Source organism: Myxocyprinus asiaticus, chromosome 1 (genome assembly GCF_019703515.2).
Source record: "Myxocyprinus asiaticus isolate MX2 ecotype Aquarium Trade chromosome 1, UBuf_Myxa_2, whole genome shotgun sequence".
Taxonomy (NCBI): Eukaryota; Metazoa; Chordata; class Actinopteri; order Cypriniformes; family Catostomidae; genus Myxocyprinus; species Myxocyprinus asiaticus.
Window position 1 is genome coordinate 24477548 of NC_059344.1, and position 19054 is coordinate 24496601.

The following is a 19054-nucleotide window of genomic DNA, read 5'->3' on the forward strand; positions in this document are numbered from 1 at the left end:
CAAAACTATCCAGACTATCTGTTATAAGTTATAACCACATAAAAAAGAACTTGACAAAGCCTTGAATAATTAGCATATGTTTAAACATGTTTTTCATACACATTTAGATCATAGTTAAATAAAAGACTACCTCATATAAAGTTTCAAAAGTGATTTTTTTTTTTAGATAATAATGCTCAATCCTTCCCCTACATTTTATTGCAAAAGTTGCTAGGCTGACAAAATAGATATATACATGATTACACAAAAACAGATATGTTTTAACACTCAGTGTGGATATTTATAATATATAAACAGAAATTACATAATATAGCACCAGTAGAGTAAGTCTTGCAGTTCATTTCTCATTTCATTGTGTTCACTTCCACATCGGCTGATCGTCACTAAACAGTAATGATGAAAAAGGAGAATGTGTAGGGTGTCATAATAAATCTGGATCCTTTCTTCACTTTTATCTAGTCTGTTGTCATCTTGATTTTATGCCTAAGGAATAAAACATAATTTAGACCCATTATCTAATTTGAATATGAAAACATTTATTAAGGCAGTGTGCTGAAACCATAAAACAACTACAAACAATATATTACTGTTATTGCAAGACCATTTTACTTTCAGTAGTAAAGACATTAAATGAGTAGTGAATCGGCCTGTAGAAATCAAGTCTATTTACCAATTTGTTATTGCATGTACAACAGATGCAGCCAAAGAGACCATTGAACATCTGGAATCCACAGAGAACCACTTCTAAAAACCCAGCCACCAGCAGGGCGCTAAACAGGCCAATGTTAAACTCTACTACATTTTCTGGCTCTTTGCAGCTGTTCCAAATGTCAGAGTTTCCGAAGTAGCTTTCACTGCTGCAAGATTAAAAAGCAAAAAACATATTTATATAAACAATACAGTAGCAGTTCACACAGCAAATTTGATGTACATCATTAAAATGGAATTACATTTCATACCTGTTTTTGAATGGTCTGCCCCAGATGCCAAACTCATTCATGCAAACTGGCCCATCAACCAATCCAACAGCAGCTACAACAGCACTGTACAGTGCTCCAACCACACCAACTGCAGCAAACATAATGGACAGGAACATCTAATGGACAAAGAGAACAAACTACAAAGGTGAATTAAAGGGTTGCTATACTGAATAATGTAGGAAAGCACATTTGGTCATAGTGACCTAAAGGAATAGTTCACCCAAAAATGAAAATTCACTCATCATTTACTCACCCTCATTCCATCCCATATGTGTATGACTTTCTTTCTTCTACTGAACACAAATTAAGAATAATTTTCATTTTTGGGTGAACTATTTCTTTAAGTGTCTTATTTAGTCTTTTCAAGTAAGATGGGTCAAATTACTATTTAACTATTTAACTATTTTAATGCACTCAGATAGAAATTTTACCAAGAATCAAATTCTGTGGTGTAACACAAGCAGAACTATAGCAGAACTCACCCCACAGCAGTTTGCACAACAGCCTTGCCTCCCCGTGCTGTGGATGTGAATAGCAGTGATCAACACCTTAAAGAGAAAAACAGTATATCAAAATAGAAATTTTAAAGTACAGTGAATTTTAGAGCTCTGGAATAGCAGTAATATTCACAACCTGGTCCGAGAAGCTGGCCTGACAACACTGGAAATGTCAACTGAAAACTCATCGAAAAGGGTTTGAGGACTATGAAATGAGATAAAGTATAATTTTATTTAGCTGTAATCAATATGCCACCTCCAATAACGCCTCCCATGTATTTGACCTCATCCGTAAGACGGTAAAGTCCCTCTGTTTCCTGTTTGGCATAAATGCTTTTCCAATAAGGGAAAAACAGAAAAATATTACAGATGACTGACAGCAGTGCCAGTGGATAGAGACTGATCCCAATACACTTGGAGCACTTTCCAGTTCATATGATGTAAATACTCAGTTATAGTAAGGTAGTTGCTGACTTTAAAATTATAACCCTTTACAGATTGCCAGAATTTTGATTCCAGCCCTTCTTCTTGAGTACTAAACTGAGGCAAGGGACGATTATAAATACTGTATGTCATCAGACTAACACACCTCCAAGTCATCAGATCCGGTGCTGATGTCACATCTTTATCATATATTAGTTGCCATAAAAAAATGACTGCACTTTGACTGTCCTGGACAGAAAACTGTGAGACAGAGAGGCTGAGAGAGGCTGTCCTTACATGTTGTTTTTGACATCATTAAGCAATTATCCACATAAAAATAGCCCCTAGGTGTTACTACTCATAGTCAGGGAGCACAGACTTTTTATAGCCTGAACATGAGCATTTATTTCCAAATGTAGTATCATGTGAATTCACATGAATTCAAGGCAGTTGTAAAACCGTAACAACACTCTTTGGTCCTGGAGATCAGATTGAACTTTATCTGTTGCTGTGCATGGAGGTGTAGGCTTTTGTTTCTGTCTCTATAAGACAGGGTTGAACTGTGGACCTCTCAGCGCACTGATTTACAGATCCTACAAACTCTCTAATCAGAAAGTCTATAAAACAACAGTGGAACTCTGACAAAATTCCTATCACTGGATCAGACCAATACATTTCTAATTTAATGTAATGACAAGCGAGACTAAATTAAGCCAATTGGGTCACGGATCAAGGTACAAATAAGTGAATGTTTCAGTTAGTTGGATATAAACATGGTGAGAGAAAAACATGTTATTTCAATATAGCTTCTATCAGGTTTGTGTAAAGGAAAATAATAATAATTTTAAAAAAAATTGTGTTTCATGCACAATTAAATAAATACTGAATTGTACTGTTGGTAAAAGTACAAACAGTACTTAAGAATCTCATTCTTCATACAGGCTTAAACAAGATAAATCTAAATAATGAAAAAGTGGTTAATTGAGAAAAATATTTCTACAGCAGTTTGTTCACCACAACACACATCATAAAAAAAGTCATGAAATGTGTGTTGGGACCTCACTGGTTGAACACACATTCTTTGGTTAACCACTGAGGGAAGTTTATACTTAAAACATTTAAAAACATACCTGACCTTAGCTTAACCCATAAATGAAGATAAACGTTGTACAAACTGGGAAGTAGAATATAAGAAATGAGATCAACTGTTGGATCAGGAATACACGGACAGTGAATTACCACTTAGATTCCTATATCATTTAATTGCTATCAAAGCCATCGTTTTAAGCTTGTTATGTGCTTACACAGGTAACCATACATAAATGTATGAATTTTGAAAAGTATTGGAAAAACTCCACTAAATTAGAAGAGCAGTTCCTTAAACTATTCTTTACAATACTTAAATAGTGAAGTAAAGGTATTTTATTTAAACACTACTCAAGAATTAATTTTGCTAGCATATTTCCCTCTATTTTTTAAAAGACTGGAGGTCCATTACTTCGAACCTCTACGTAATCAGGATATTTGAAGTCCTAAAAATCTCATTAACCTGGCTTGGAAGCAGAATCCTTTGCGTTTAAAAGTTTGGGCTGAGGAGAACAAGAACAGCAGCACAATTATATTTCAATTCACATTTGATTTAAGGACATAAAAGCACTGAATATACAGTATAAGGGATTGGCTTTACATTGACATTTATTCACTTAGCAGAAGTTTTTATCCAAAGCAACTTACAAAAGAGGAATACAGCAAAAGCAATTTATCCTAACATGAGAAGTATACTGCAATGCAAAGTTTCAAACTGCTCAGAGAGGTACAAGTAGGGGGGAAGGTGAGAGATAGTGGTGAAAAAATGGATTGAGATTTTTAACTGGCAGCCAGTGCAGTGAGATAAAGAGAGGCTTGACATGCGCCCCACCATGTTCTGGAATCTGGATCAATTGCAAAGGTTTGACTTTACATGCAGGAAGTCCTGCAAGAAGAGCATTGCAGTAGTCCAGTCTAGATATGTCAAGAGGTTGGACAAGAAGTTGTGTATCATGCTCAGAAAGGAAAGGTCTGATCTTCCTAATGTTGTACAAGGCAAATCTGCATGATCGGGCTGTCTTTGCGATGTGGTTAGTGAAGTCCAACCGATCGTCAAACAATACCCCAAGATTTTTGGCTGTCCTGGATGATTTAATTGTTAACGCGTCTAGCTGAAAGTTATGTTTTGTAGCTGAGCTTGCTGGAACATCGAGAATATCTGTCTTTGCTAGGTTGAGTTGGAGGTGGTGTTCTTTCATCCAGCACGAGATGTCTACCAGGCAGTCTGAGATTCGTGCAGCTATCGTAAGATCGTCAGGCTGGAATGAGAGGTAGATTTTCTAGTCATCTGCATAGCAATGATAGAAGCAACAAGTGAAAATTCAGAACATGTAAGAAGAAATGTACATGTAAATGATATTTTATTATTCCATTGCAACTCTTCTTTCGGCTGCTCCCATTAGGGGTCGCCACAGCGGACCATCTGTGATCTGCATATTTGACTTGGCACAGGTTTTAAGCCAGATGCCCTTCCTGACACAACCCCCAGTGGCTGGAGGACTCTCAATCACACCTATGGGGCGATTTAGAGTCTCCAATTCACATAACCTGCATGTTTTTGAACTTGTGGGGGAACCCGGAGGAAACCCACGCAAACACAGGGAGAACATGCAAACTCTTTTATTTCATTGCAACTAATCTACTCTTATTACATATTTACTTGTTGCAACCCCAGAGAGCACAGGCTTACATAATACAGGTAGCACACATTGACAATGCAATAAAACTGTATTTTGATAACTGTATTTAATTGTGGCCTATTACGGCTGCACAGCTGTAATAACTACAGGAGAGTTCAAAATCAAAACAGTCGCCATATCCTCTTTTTTTTTTTTTTAACAACAGCACTGATATTTTCTTACACGTTTAAATGATTAACATGACACTCATAAAATAAAAATACATTGTTAATTTTTTGTGAGAAAACCATGACCTCACTTTGGCAAGTAAGATCCGAGTAAGAGTGAGTCAAAACATCTGACATTACTTCTATAATTATCTTAGGTCTCATGACTATTGTTTTAAATCTGATAAAGCCTGAAAAGAACTTAAAATTGCCAGTGAGTCAGTACCTTGAGTAGTCAATATCAGTAACATGAAAAACTGAGATAAGGTTTAAAATCATGGTGAACATTCATGAATAAAATGAATCCATTTCATACCCAGATTAGAGCAACCTGGTTCTCAGTTTTATTGTAATGTATAATGTTACTGAAGTAATTATTCAGTTAAGCATGTCTCAAATAGACCTTTTTCCAACCAAAAAGGAACTGTCAGTAGCCTAATTTGAAGTACATTTAAGAACTATGAACTGAATGGCATGGGCAAACAGGCAGGCCAAGGTGCCATATTATTAGAACATCACTGCATCACAGTAGTAAAGGTCAAGGTTTCATAAGTGGCTTATTCGAACTCTTGACTAAACTCATCTTCAGGATTACATCAATGCCATTATTGTCTGTGCACCCTAAACAATGGCCCGTGTCCAGGAATGATGACATCAGCAGTCTGTAACGCCATTTGTCGGTTGGTCTCTTGTATCTGAGGGTTCTCGCTCAGCTCCTTCCAGGAGTCTTCATCATGGCAACACTCAAACAAATCCCCAGCAACAAGGACTGTGCCCTGTGAGGTTCCCTTTACCAAGACACTGACATCTCTTCCGGTGTGACCAGGAGTGGGGATGATGGATACCTTGTGGATTAAGTGGATTGCTACATTAGTGTTTTAAACACTAAAACACTGATTAATTCATTTGAATATCTGAGCAGTCTGATTATTAGATATAACTTTTTCTAATCTAGTTTACCAAAGATTTAGCCATTTCAACACACATTAGATATAAAAGCATTTTTTTTTTTATTATAATCAAATCAGGTATTATTGAATAATTCTGACTGATTGTGGTATGATTTATCATGGCCATACATTCTGAGTATGTATGCAAGTTCACATGTTCACAGTGTGTATTAACTTAAAGTTGCACTCAGTCATTTTTTAACTCATTAAAAAAAGTTTCACTTTTTACTTTGAAACATACAGTTGCCCCAAAAATGTATTTGGACACTTAAGCTGCACTTAACAATATATTAATTCCATAGCATCAGAGAACAAAGTATGAGAAAGGTGGCATATATTGTCAGAAAGATATAATGAAAACACTTTTAATGCAAAACATTTCACACATAAAAGTTTGTTACATTTAACATTAGAAAACAATAGATATAAAGTTCAAAATTAACATAAGGTATTTGGACACTTTTTGTTTGTCAAATCTTAGTGGAGCATGACAATAGTTCATATGATGAACTACACCTGTGGTTACTCTAATAGGACACCTGTGTGAACTTGAGGGAAACCGAATCACTGCCACACCAGTTAGTTAAAAGTCATTGCAAAAATGGCTAAGAACAGTGAAATAAGTAAGGAGAAAGGTCCAGCATCATTTCTTTGCTTGAAGAGGGCCACTCTATTCACCAGATCAGCAAACAACTCAATCTTTCATTCTCCACAGTAGGGTAATTTTTCAAGTTCAAAGAAGGATGTGAATGAGAACAGTAAAGCAACCAGCAGATTGGACAGGACAATTTAAAAGTAAAATCAAGAAAAATATGCTAGAAAAAGTGGCAAGGATTGAGGCATCAATGAGAATCACCAGATACAATTTAGATCACATATCATTCAAAACAGGATGGGTACAAATAGTAATGCAGAAGAAATCATTGATAAGCTTAAAGAATAAAAAAGCCAGGATGAAGTTGGCAAAAGACCATCCACAGAAAGACAGCAGCTCGTGGTAGAGAATTTGTGTGGTGTGGAGAAACCCATCAGATGAATTCCAGCCACAATGCACTAAGAGCACTGTAAATCACAGAGGTGGAAACGTCAAAGTCTGGAGCGGTTTCTCTTACAGTGGTGTCGTGAGCTTGTGTTCATTGATGGAATCATGAACTCTGAAGTGTACAGAAGAATTCTGGATGCAAACTTACAGAAATCAGTGAAGTTATATAAGAAGACAAAAGTGGATCTTTCAACAGCATAACAATCCAAAGCATATCAGCCACCTGTTAAAAGAATACTTTGCAACAAAGAAAATTAAGGTCCTAGAATTGCCCTCCTAAACCCTTTGGGATGAAATGGAGATGAAAATGTCAGATGGTCGATGTTCAAGTGTAGATGAACTGAAACTTAGGTGGCTGAAACATGGAGAAAATTTTCACCACAGCTTTTAAAGAAACTTGATGATTCTATGCCCTGATACTGTCAAGAAGTTCTGCGAAGGATTGCAACCTAAATACAAAAACACTTGAAAAGTGATGATATTTAATGAAAGCAATATTAAGTGTCCAAATAATTTTAATTTTAACCTATTGTTATATTATTTAAAACTAGCTTATTTTTGTTAAATGTTTTGCTTAAAAAAAGTGCACACATGCTATCTTTCTTTACAATAAATGCCATTTAGTTTGATATTTTGTTCTTTAATGCAATAAAATATATTTTTAAGAGCATACTAGGTGTCCAAATACTTTTTGGGGCCACCGAATGTTAAAAAAAAAAAAAAAATGAAATCTCGACCACTCCTATGAGATAAAAACTCCAGTCATATCAGTAACCTTATAAAAGCAGTTTTATTTTACATGGAGAGGGTCCCCTTATGGGGGCTGCCATGTTAGAATCACATGACTAGCTGAATACTACTTGCTTTATCTCAGTAACTGTCCTGTTATTGGATACATTCATTCGGATTATATTAATCATAGCTGTCTGTGATTAGTGCAGAGTATGTACAGCTCTTGAAAAAATTAAGAAACCACTGCAAAATTATCAGTTTCTTTGGATTTACTATTTATAGGTATGTGTTTGAGTAAAATTAACACGTTTGTTTTATTCTATAAAGTACTGACAACATTTCTCCCAAATTCCAAATAAACAAAAATATTGTCATTTAAAACATTTATTTGCAGAAAATGACAACTGGTCAAAATAAAAAAGATGCAGTGTTTTCAGACCTCAAATAATGCAAAGAAAACAAGTTCATATTCATTTTTAAATAATACAATACTAATGTTTTAACTTAGAGAGAGTTCAGAAATCAAAATTTGGTGGAATAACCCTGATTTTCAATCACAGCTTTCATGCGTCTTGGCATGCTCTCTGTCAGTCCTTCACATTGTTGTTGGGTGACTTTATGCCACTCCTGGTGCACAAATTCAAGCAGCTCTGATATGTTTGATGGCTTGTGGCCATCCATCTTCCTCTTGATCACATTCCAGAGGTTTTCAATGGGGTTCAGGTCTGGAGATTGGGGTGGCCATGACAGGGTCTTGATCCAGTGGTCCTCCATCCACACCTTGATTGACCTGGAGCATAGTCCTGCTAGAAAAAACAATCCTCAGAGTTGGGGAACACTGTCAGAGCAGAAGGAAGCAAGTTTTTTTTTTCAGGATAACCTTGTACGTGGCTTGATTCATGCATCCTTCACAAAGACGAATCTGCCTGACTCCAGACTTGCTGAAGCACCCCCAGATCATCACTGATGTTGTCAGTACTTTATAGAATAAAACAAAAATGTTTATTTTACTCAAACACATACCTATAAATAGTAAATCCAGAGAAACTTATCATTTTGCAGTGGTCTCAATTTTTTCCAGAGCTGTATGTATTTCGACAATGGCATCGGTAACTGAAAACTAAAAAATAAAATAAATTAAAAAAAATTACCTTTGAATGATGCCCACGCCCCGCCCTCGGTGTACCCTTATCATGTAAAGGCGTCCAGTGATACTTCTCATTAAATGTCTGTACATACTTAGCCTCTTTATTTAAGACTTACAAAATCATCAATAGGATATGGCTGTCCTTCAGCCAGTTGATTTGGCAGGTATCGATCTCCCACGCTTATGTCACATCCCACGATTATTTTGGCATCTGGAAACAACCCCAAGTTTCCCACGTGGTCAGAGTGACCGTGTGTTCCGACTACTAGAGCCACACTGTCTGGCGTCAGACCCTTCTCCTTTAGTCTTGCGACGAGAAAGTCCCGGTCCCACGGACCCCCCGTATCGACCAGAACAGTGTTTGGTCCAGTAATTAAAGAAATAGTACCGTCAGCTTTGAACGAGCCATCGGGTTGAGCTGTGCAGTAGCCCTCTTTTAACACCGACACGCAATAAGGTTGGCCTGGGATGTCGGGATTGATGCCAGACTCACTCTTTCTTATTGAGCGTTGCATGTCCATTTGTGCTATATAGGTGCGATCAACTTTCTACACTTCAAGTTAAAGTTGAATCTTTACCAGAGCCTTTTCGACTTCTACGGGAAGTCATTGAGGACAAATTAGTAGGGGATCGTTTGAAAGCAGCGTTATTTTGGCGCCACCCTTTGTTGACAGGATTCAAAGCACATATTTTATAAACACTTTTTAACAAGAACCACCGTTGACCTTTTATTTTTAATATCTGTGTGTAAAAAGAAAATAAGTGTAAAAAAATAACCGCTATAGCTAAAACGCGAAGATCCATGTTCACAAGGAAGAAGCTTACATTTTATATCTTGCCAGTCAAATGCTCAGTGGTAGGTATAGGCATTTGTTAAACAAATAATTAATTAAAATGTAAATACACACACACACACACACACACACATATATATACATACATATATATATATATATATATATATATATATATATATATATGTATGTATGTATGTGTGTGTGTGTGTGTGTGTGTGTGTGTGTGTGTGTGTGTGTGTGATAAAATTATAAAACAAGTCTGTTGTCAATAGAAACACACACACACACACACATATATATACATACATATATATATATATATATATATATATATATACACACACACACACACACACATATATATACATACATATATATATATATATATATATATATATATATATATATATATATATATATATATATGTATGTATGTGTGTGTGTGTGTGTGTGTGTGTGTGTGTGTGTGTGTGTGTGATAAAATTATAAAACAAGTCTGTTGTCAAACACACACACACACACACATATATATACATACATATATATATATATATATATATATATACACACACACACACACACATATATATATATATATATATATATATATATGTGTGTGTGTGTGTGTGTGTGTGTGTGTGTGTGTGTGTGTGTGTGTGTGTGTGTGTGTTTCTATTGACAACAGACTTGTTTTATAATTTTTGTAACATTTTATCTGTTCCTGTATTATTTACTAGTATATTAAAACACTGTCTTGATCATCATGTAGGCTACACTCACTTCCTTCTAAATCTCAAGCTTTGTAGAATTTGTTGAAGCTTGAGATTTTATTTACTTCCAAATACAAAGTTTAAAATGCATTTTAATCCATGTATCTGTGTCATGGTGCATTATCTTAATATGATATTTATAATATTATATGTTTATAATAAAACATATGTATATTATAGAATAACATATTAATAATATAATATAGCATTTATTGTACAACATATGATGGACTATTACATTTGTTTTAAAACCTGGATAGTCTGCTCTGTTCTATATCAATAAAGGAATATTCCAGGTTCAATACAAGTTAAGCTCAATTGACAGCATTTATGACATAATGCTGATTACCGCAAATATTAATTTCAAGTCATCCCTCTTTTTATTAAAAATAAATCAATCAATCTGGCTTACAGTATGCCACTCACAATGGAAGTGAATGGGACCAGTCCATAAACGTTAAAACTCACTGTTTCAAAAGTATAAAGACTTAAATAATAGATTCGTTAACATAACTTTAGTGTGATAAAATGATATCCAATTTTACAACTTCGTTGTCATGAAGATTTAACACCGTAAAGCCTAAAACCCTAAAACGACCGTAAAAACGATACTTTAAACAACTTTACAGCTCAAATAATACATTAGTTTTAACAGAACAACTAATGTATTATAAGCTTCACACTTTTGCTTTTAAACCCTTAAAAAATTGGCCCCATTTAATCAATTGTAAGAACCTCAGTGTTACCTCGATTTCTGAGGGATGAGTCAAATTAATTGTGTGAATAATCAACATTATGCCACTAATGCTGTCTATTGACATTAACTTGAGCTCAAAATATTCCTTTAAAAAGATGATTTGACCTTAGCTTTAGTTTCAAATAATGTGGTTGTTAGCAAAACAAATGGCGTGCAAGATTTACCATACTGGTGTGTTAGAGGGGGAAACCTTTGTTCCATAATGTTTTTATGTGTATTAATAATTTGCAAAATGTGACATTCAACACAATCTATTTCTTTCTAAAGGCGTCTTTACACAGCAGAGTAAAACCTGCTCTGAGACTGCTCAAAATTCTGTGTAAAGATGCAAAAGTCAGACTAAATTATGGCTTCTCTGTCCCACCTCAGCCCCTAGAATCAGAGGCTGCTCTGATGCTGCTTAAATGAAATGCAGCATCAGAGCAGCCTTAAACAGCCTGTTATGACAGAGCATATATTTCATAATTTAGTTTCATATTTAAAAGAATAACTTAATATTTGCATTGTTTCATGTTTCTGCATTTGAAACAGTAATCTCATAACACTATTTATGCAGTTGTTATTGCTGTGTAAATGCATTTATGCCTGCTCTGAGCAGCTATAGTCCCTCCAGGATTTTGCGATCGCGACAATTCTTGTAAATTCAGCTAATCTCCGCATTATTTGCGGTAGCTTGCAGTTTTTATCATTCCTGAAAAAATCCCCACTAGTTGTGTAATTAAATATGATTAGAATTTGAAGTGTTATTAATACAGTAGGCTACGAATCTGAAAATGGCAATTTATGCTGAACACTTGTGTGCTGAAAGTGTTCGTAAATGTTTTTACTGATATAAAAAGGTCACTTATATAGATACATGCAATATATATGACAAAAGTGGCAATTTTCACATATGTAACATATATACTTGAATGGAATTTAAATGTGTACATAAATGCTCAAATATATGAACTCTAATTGTATTTGTTCGTATATGGCCATATACCAGATTTAAATATCAGACAATGTAATAATGGCAACAGGCCTAATTATTGAATCCTCATTTGTGGTTTTAACTTACAGATTTATTGTACATCTATTTTAAACTTAGATATGTTTTCTTGCATTCTCTGAGGCAGAACATTTTAATACAACAATAATTAAGGGTCTTCCAATATCCACTGCTTTCAACTAAATGTATGGTACTTTTGTGTGGAATTTTTTTTTTTTTTTTTTTTTTTTTTTAGCTTGCTAACTGCATATTCAGTTATTATGCACTAAAATATTTACATGTAATTGCATCTTCAATGTAATTAACACAATTACAATGATGATTTGTGAGTTTTCACTGCAAAACAACCCCAAAAAAAGCCGCAGCAAATTCAGTCATTTTGGTAATCCTGGTGGGACAGAATGCACCTTCAATGTTCCATTGAAATGTGTGTCATGTTATTTGTGTTTGGGAAACTGTAACTGCCCATTATCACCCTGTATTACTATATTTGACTCGATGCTATTGTTAGCTTTTATGTTTTATTATACGACATCTCTTTGCACTCACTGATAGAGGAGTTAAATGGCTTTTAATAAATGTATCATGTATCAAGTGCATCAAGTCAGTTCGCGGAACACAAGTCGATGAACGGTTTCCACAAACACAGCGGAAGAATGCCGATAAAGGACGACGTCACGTGACGTCACAATCTGACGTTTTGCATCATGGCGGCATCGGAAGCAGCTTTGGCAACATCGTTCATGGATCCTTTCAAGGATGTACTTGTTAATTATTTAATGCCGGAAAAATGTTATGACGAGTTTTTCTTACAGTTCAATCTTCTGCACGGTAAGAGCACATCTGACTAGTTTAGTGTTAATTCGACAGTGAAACGGATGATATCACAATGCTTCCTACTTGGTGGACTGGCAGCGATTCAATGACAGTGAACTTCTATCAGAGCACTTGTCACTTCGGCAAGTTAGGAGTTGCCTGTGTTATTCACTGTCTTGTTGGCTCTCTCTCTCGCATGAACAACAGACATTCTTAATCACAGCAATTTTATTACATTTATTGAATGTCAGTAAAAATTCTGCGAAGTTAAAGGCAGGATCACTGGTCAGCTGTCAAGAGGCGTAACCAAACACATGGCACGATCTTACTGGACGCTAGTCTCATTCTGTTTTCGTTAAGCATCGACAATTTCCGTAAAACGGTCTAAACTTGAACATGATACTGTCAGACAACCTATGTTCTGTTGATTTTCTAAATGTAAAGAAACATACACAAAGAAATGTAAACATGACATTTGTTGGTATATTAGATCTTGTCTTGACTTAAACAGTTTTTCCCACTCTGAATGACATTGGCATTCTGGAACAATAAAGGGATAGTTCACCCAAAAAAAAAATTTCTCTAATCATTTACTCACCCTCATGCCATCCCAGATGTGTATGACTTTCTTTCTTCTGCAGAACACAAATGAAGATTTTTAGAAGAATATCTCGGCTCTGTTGGTACTCACAGTGCAAGTGAATGGTGACCAAAACTTTGAATCTCCAAAAAGCACATATAGCCAGCATAAAAGTAATCCATAAAGCCCTAAGTATACTTCGATTTTGACGTGAATGCTCAGCGTCTGCGTGCAGTCAAACGCGAGCCTGTCAAAGTATGCTCCATTTGACGTGCGCGCATACACAGGCGGGTGGCACATGCACGCTATGACTGTACGAGACACTATTTCTCTTCAGGAGTTTAGACTTGGGCTGAGTTTGGGCTTAAGACTCCAGTGGTTTAATCCATGTCTTCTAAAGTGATCCAGTCGGGTTTGGTGAGAACAGACCAAAATATAACTCCATTGCAGTCTCTAGGCACGATCATGATTAGTGCTTAACGCATGTGCAGAGTGCTAGATGGTGCAAGGAAGTGAAATCGAGCTTGAAATCATGATCGTCAAGGAAGCTGCTGTCAAAATTTATAGTGAAAAATTTGGTAATATTTTTGTCTGTTCTCACCCAAAACGATTGGATAGCTTCATAAGACATGGATTAAACCACTGGAGTCATATGAATTACTTTTATGCTACCTTTATGTGCTTTTTGGACTTTCAAATTTCTGGTCACAATTCCCTTGCATTGTATGGACCTAAAGAGCTGAGTAGGACTGGGTAGAAATGTAGATTTCCCGATGCATTGCGATCTTCAGTTGAACAATCTCGATATTGATTCTTAAATACGAAGATCGATCTTTTACTCTATGTACAAACCTCTACTACAGTGAAAAGAAAATAACTCGCATTCTGGCCAGTAAATGTTCAGATTTCACTCACCAGCAATTGTATAATTTAGTGGTGCAGTATTCAGCAGCAAGATCCTTTCACTGCATGTTGAGTGTCCAAAGATGAGATCCACGCAACCCATTTGTCATTGAATAATGTCGCTTTTAATACCTTTTATGTTCATTACAGTCAATTGTTGATCAGAAACAAAAAAATAAACATTTAATTCTAATCATGCATAGAACATATGAGATAAAGTCGTTCGAGTCTCTCTTGTTATCATGCGCTCATTTACAGACACTCTTTACAGAAATGCTGGTTTTGTTAAAGAGACAGTACCGGGGGCCTGGGTAGCTCAGTGGTAAAGATGCTGGTTACCACCCCTGGAGTTCGCTAGTTCGAATCCCAGGGCGTGCTGAGTGACTCCAGCCAGGTCTCCTAAGCAACCAAATTGCTAGGGAGGGTAGAGTCACATGGGGTAACCTCCTCGTGATCGCTATAATGTGGTTCGTTCTCGGAGGGGCGCGTGGTGAGTTGAGCGTGGTTGCCGCGGTGGATGGCGTGAAGCCTCCACACAGGCTATGTTTCCGTGGCAACGTGCTCTACAAGCCACGTGATAAGATGCGCGGGTTGACGATCTCAGATGCGTGGGTTGACGATCTCAGACGTGGAGGCAACTGGGATTCGTCCTCTGCCACCTGGACTGTGGCGAATCACTACGCCACCACGAGGACATAAAAGCACATTGGGAAATGGGCATTCCAAATTGGGGAGAAAAAAAAAAAGAGACAGTACCGGATTTAGCACGTGTTCAACGAATCAATTTAAATACTTGTAAATAGTACAAATTATGCAATTAAGCAATAAACATGTAACAAAAATAGTATATGAAATATGTTATTTGTTGATTGAATACATGGATTTGTTTGTTTTTAAAAATGTGACAAATGATGAAAAACATATATAATTAGCAAAATTAACATTTGGGTGAGTGGGTGGTGAACCAATCTTTTTAAAACTGCAAGCAGAAAGCATTTAGATATTTTTATCTCTGCTTTTAAGTAATTTGCCAAGAGAAGTCCATGGTTGTTGAGCGTCAGGCCCTGCTTTGCAAATGGCTTTTTTTTTTTTCTTTTCTTTCTTTTTTTTTTTAACACATTTTTAAATGTTAAACATCATCTACATTATAATTTTCAAGATAAAGTATGTTTGCTGAGAAGGTTGTGTTAAGATACATCACCTAAAAACATGGCCAGGAACGAAAACATGTTTGCGTACAACCGTATTGCAAATCTTACTGAAGGTTGACAGAAGGTTGCCTTTTGGTTCTCTACAGTTGATTGTTTGAAGATTGTAATCAGCAAAGGCTTGGGCATTGGGATTATCCTTGGCTCTGTATTAGGTAAGCACTAGTGTCTTCCCTTAATTTTTGTACTTTACAACACACAAACAATTTCCTCTAACACTGATATTTTTGTGTATGCTTATCGGTAGTGAAGCTACCTCAGATTCTGAAGCTGATTGGTGCTAAAAGTGCTGAGGGCCTGAGTTTTAACTCTGTACTACTGGAGCTGTTTGCTATCACAGGCACAATGGCCTACAGTATTGCCAACAGCTTCCCTTTCAGGTACATCAGTCAGTTTTTTATGATTGTACAAAAGTCTATTGTCATTACTCATTCTGAATGATTAGGGGTTCATGTTTGTCCATACATGCATCGTTTAATAACTATCAAATGACAAAGTGAAAACCGATAACTGGACACATAAAATACAGTGTATATTAATGTGGTTGTCTTGACAGTGCCTGGGGTGAGGCCCTTTTCCTCATGTTTCAGACAGTGATCATTGGTTTCCTCATCCAGCACTATGGAGGAAACACCATCAAAGGTAAGATCATTTGTAGTGTCTTTCTACTGTGTCTAAAACTTTGAAAATAATAATTTCAAGTGTCATTGTTTTTCACATTCTGACTGTGTTGCTGACCGATTTGGTTATTTACAGGTTTGGGGTTTCTGGTAGTTTACCTTGGTCTATTGGCAGTTGTCATCTCTCCCTTGACCCCCATGTCCGTTGTCACTACCATGCAGGCCTCCAATATGCCAGCCATCATCTTTGGACGGGTAAGCTGGACCCAAGGAAACAGCCCTGTTTAACAGCTGACCCAGTAGAAATGTATCTATTTCTGATTTTCTCTGTATTTGCAGTTAATTCAGGCTGGCACCAACTACAGCAATGGCCACACTGGGCAGCTGTCAGCCATCTCAGTGTTTCTACTGTTTGCAGGCTCCCTAGCGCGCATATTTACTACAGTGCAGGTATAACCACAGTAAAGAGTTACCATGCAATACGTTTGATTGTTGTTTTTGTCTTAGCTTGCTATTGACCTTCCTTGGCGTTTGTATTTTAAATTAGTTTGAAATGTACCCAAGAACATGAGTAAATTTTCTGTGATAATTTCATATGTCTTTGTACAGGAAACAGGAGATTCCCTCATGGCTGTCACCTACATCATATCTTCTTTTTGTAATGGTGTGATCGCTGCTCAGGTCCTTTACTATTGGAACAGAAGCCCTGCCCTTAAGAAGAAGGCAGAGTAGATCCTAACAAAAGGCGACATGCAGGCAGATTTCTAATTCGGTGACCAGTGCTTTGAACAGCAGATTTAGGATGAAATGTATCCGAATCAAAACAACGGTTCTAGTCAAATTGAGCACTGTTACTTGTTCAGTTGTTTAAGGCATTTTTAACATCAGTGCATGCACAAACATGCTGGGATGAATACTGTATAAATATTCATTTATTTCAGGTTCCCTTTAATGGACCAAAAAGCTAATGTGCAGTATAGTGGGGGATCCTTCTATAAATTGTAGGACTGTTTTGTTTTTCTATTTACTCTGTGTTAGGGTAGCAGGTTACCAATTCAGCACTTTCTTGGACCATTTTCTTAGCTCAGGGAGGGGAAGTGTCCATGGTATTCTTCAACCCTGCACCAACAAACTTGTGTACTGATTTTCTCTGATTATGATTAGTCATGTTTCATGTTGCTGTCAACAAAATCCTTGTGTTAGTACTGACATACTCTCTCTTAATCTTGACATTACCCTGTCTGACTGTATTTTTATCAAAGCCCATGCACTAGAAATTATGTTATTTCCCCATTTTTTCCCCTTCATTCCTGCTGTTGTCTTGAAGAACTGGTTGGAAAACCAGTTCCTTAATGCAACAGTTGGTGACAGCTCTTATCTATTCTGTTTCTGAAAAAAGAAATACTAATTTAGTAATGCAATACTAATCTAAAGTATTTTGATATGGCATATCTGTGAGGCAAAACTGCAGAGTGAGATGAGCTTTCCAAGGTTTTCAAAGGTGAATTCTAGAATTGTAAAAGTCTGAAAAAAAAGATGTGCATATTTTAAGCGTACGTACATTTGTCATTGTATGCTAAATAGTCCCATCATTAGTTTTTCCTACTGTGCAGACAAATCCACCCCCATGAACACTTATTTCAAGTCTTCCAGAAACTCCAAACCTAGAAAAGCTCATGTTGCTTAACACTCTAGGTATCACATTCTTATGTGTTCAACAAAATAAATAATTTTTCGTAATGTTATGGATAGGTATTTTAGTGAGTCATTGTTCTGTTGTTTTTCAGTAGGAAGTATCAATGCCTGCATTCAAAGTGTAATCTTGAATGACTGATGTATTGTAAATCAAAGTGGGAACTGGGCAAAATATGGGGGGAAAAAATCTACAAAGCACTTTCTCAAATAAAATGGTAGTGTTCAGTTGTTGGTCAGGTTTTTTCATCACTAAAAATATATATTTGCCTATTTTAAAGATTTAGGATTTTAATTCTTTAACAAAATTCCATCAAATTGTATTGTGTAATTTTTAACAAAATTAAATTTAGTTGAAATATTTAGTTTCTAAAATATTAGTTTGTTCTAGATTACTTAATTTAATTTGATGGAATTTTGTTATGAAATAAAAAAATATATGATTTTGCTGTCTCCAGGTTAAAGGAAATTAATTAATTTATTTGTATTAATTTTTTTTAATGTGAACAGCTATTATTCATTATTTCCATTCATTACAAGAATTATAAATTCCAGATGGCTGTAATTACGGTTTTAACTGATCCACGGGCAAAAGTAACAGCAAACTTTTGACCATTAAGTCAAACATTTCCAACAGATAACTAGTGTTCATTGCTGTTTGTTCACAAAGCATTTCCTGATCTGTAGTGTGAAATGTGTCAAAAGAAGATGTATTCACTTGTAGACAGTTTAACAGAATAAAAGGTTGTATTCTCTCTTTTTTTTTTCTTCTTTTTGTGTGTGTGTGTGTGTGTGTGTGTGTGTTTCACATGTTGGGTTGAAGGACAGGATTGTGATATATATGTGTACCACCAGGTAGAGGCAAAGAGTCACTGCAAATCCAGATGCGAGAAGTTGGTATAGTTTAGTTCAGGGATTTTCATACTGGTGGCCACAACGAGGCGCTACGGAGTCGGTGGCCAATTTAAGAGAGAGAGAGAGAGAAAAAAAGTTTATGTAATTTTAGGGCTTTCAAACTTGAAACCTAATTTCCATATATTTATACAAATTACATTGTACTAACAAATGTTTTATGTTTACCTAATTTTAAATCATTACAGTTTGATTCTGCTTCCTAATGATCAGTTGGACCTAGAGCACCGTAAGTGTACATATCAATAAAGTACATACAGACACACACACACTGCAGTTCCTCAGCTTAGTTCCTGTTTATCAGT

The 19054-nt window shown here is 36.0% G+C and overlaps 2 protein-coding genes across 4 annotated transcripts; one reads left to right on the top strand and one right to left on the bottom strand.

The window, feature by feature from the left end:
* Positions 1–136: 136 nt before the first annotated feature.
* mblac1 (metallo-beta-lactamase domain containing 1) lies at positions 137–9320 on the bottom strand. Of its 3 annotated transcripts, XM_051701682.1 has the most exons (6): positions 8820–9320; positions 5453–5677; positions 1463–1528; positions 960–1096; positions 671–857; positions 137–483 (listed from the first exon to the last, which is right to left on the bottom strand). In XM_051701682.1, the coding sequence occupies exons 1-6, from the start codon at positions 9222–9224 to the stop codon at positions 478–480; spliced, it is 1026 nt and encodes a 341-aa protein (XP_051557642.1). In that variant the 5' UTR covers positions 9225–9320; the 3' UTR covers positions 137–477. The 3 variants fall into 3 exon arrangements, with proteins under 3 accessions (XP_051557642.1, XP_051557634.1, XP_051557652.1); XM_051701674.1 differs by lacking the exons at positions 137–483; positions 671–857; positions 960–1096; positions 1463–1528 and adding an exon at positions 3578–4245; XM_051701692.1 differs by lacking the exons at positions 137–483; positions 671–857; positions 960–1096; positions 1463–1528; positions 5453–5677 and adding an exon at positions 3578–4245.
* A 3396-nt stretch (positions 9321–12716) lies between these two features.
* mpdu1b (mannose-P-dolichol utilization defect 1b) lies at positions 12717–18592 on the top strand. The gene is made up of 7 exons (XM_051705623.1): positions 12717–12849; positions 15615–15680; positions 15773–15905; positions 16082–16167; positions 16282–16400; positions 16485–16595; positions 16755–18592. The coding sequence occupies exons 1-7, from the start codon at positions 12726–12728 to the stop codon at positions 16875–16877; spliced, it is 762 nt and encodes a 253-aa protein (XP_051561583.1). The 5' UTR covers positions 12717–12725; the 3' UTR covers positions 16878–18592.
* The last annotated feature ends 462 nt before the right edge of the window (positions 18593–19054 follow it).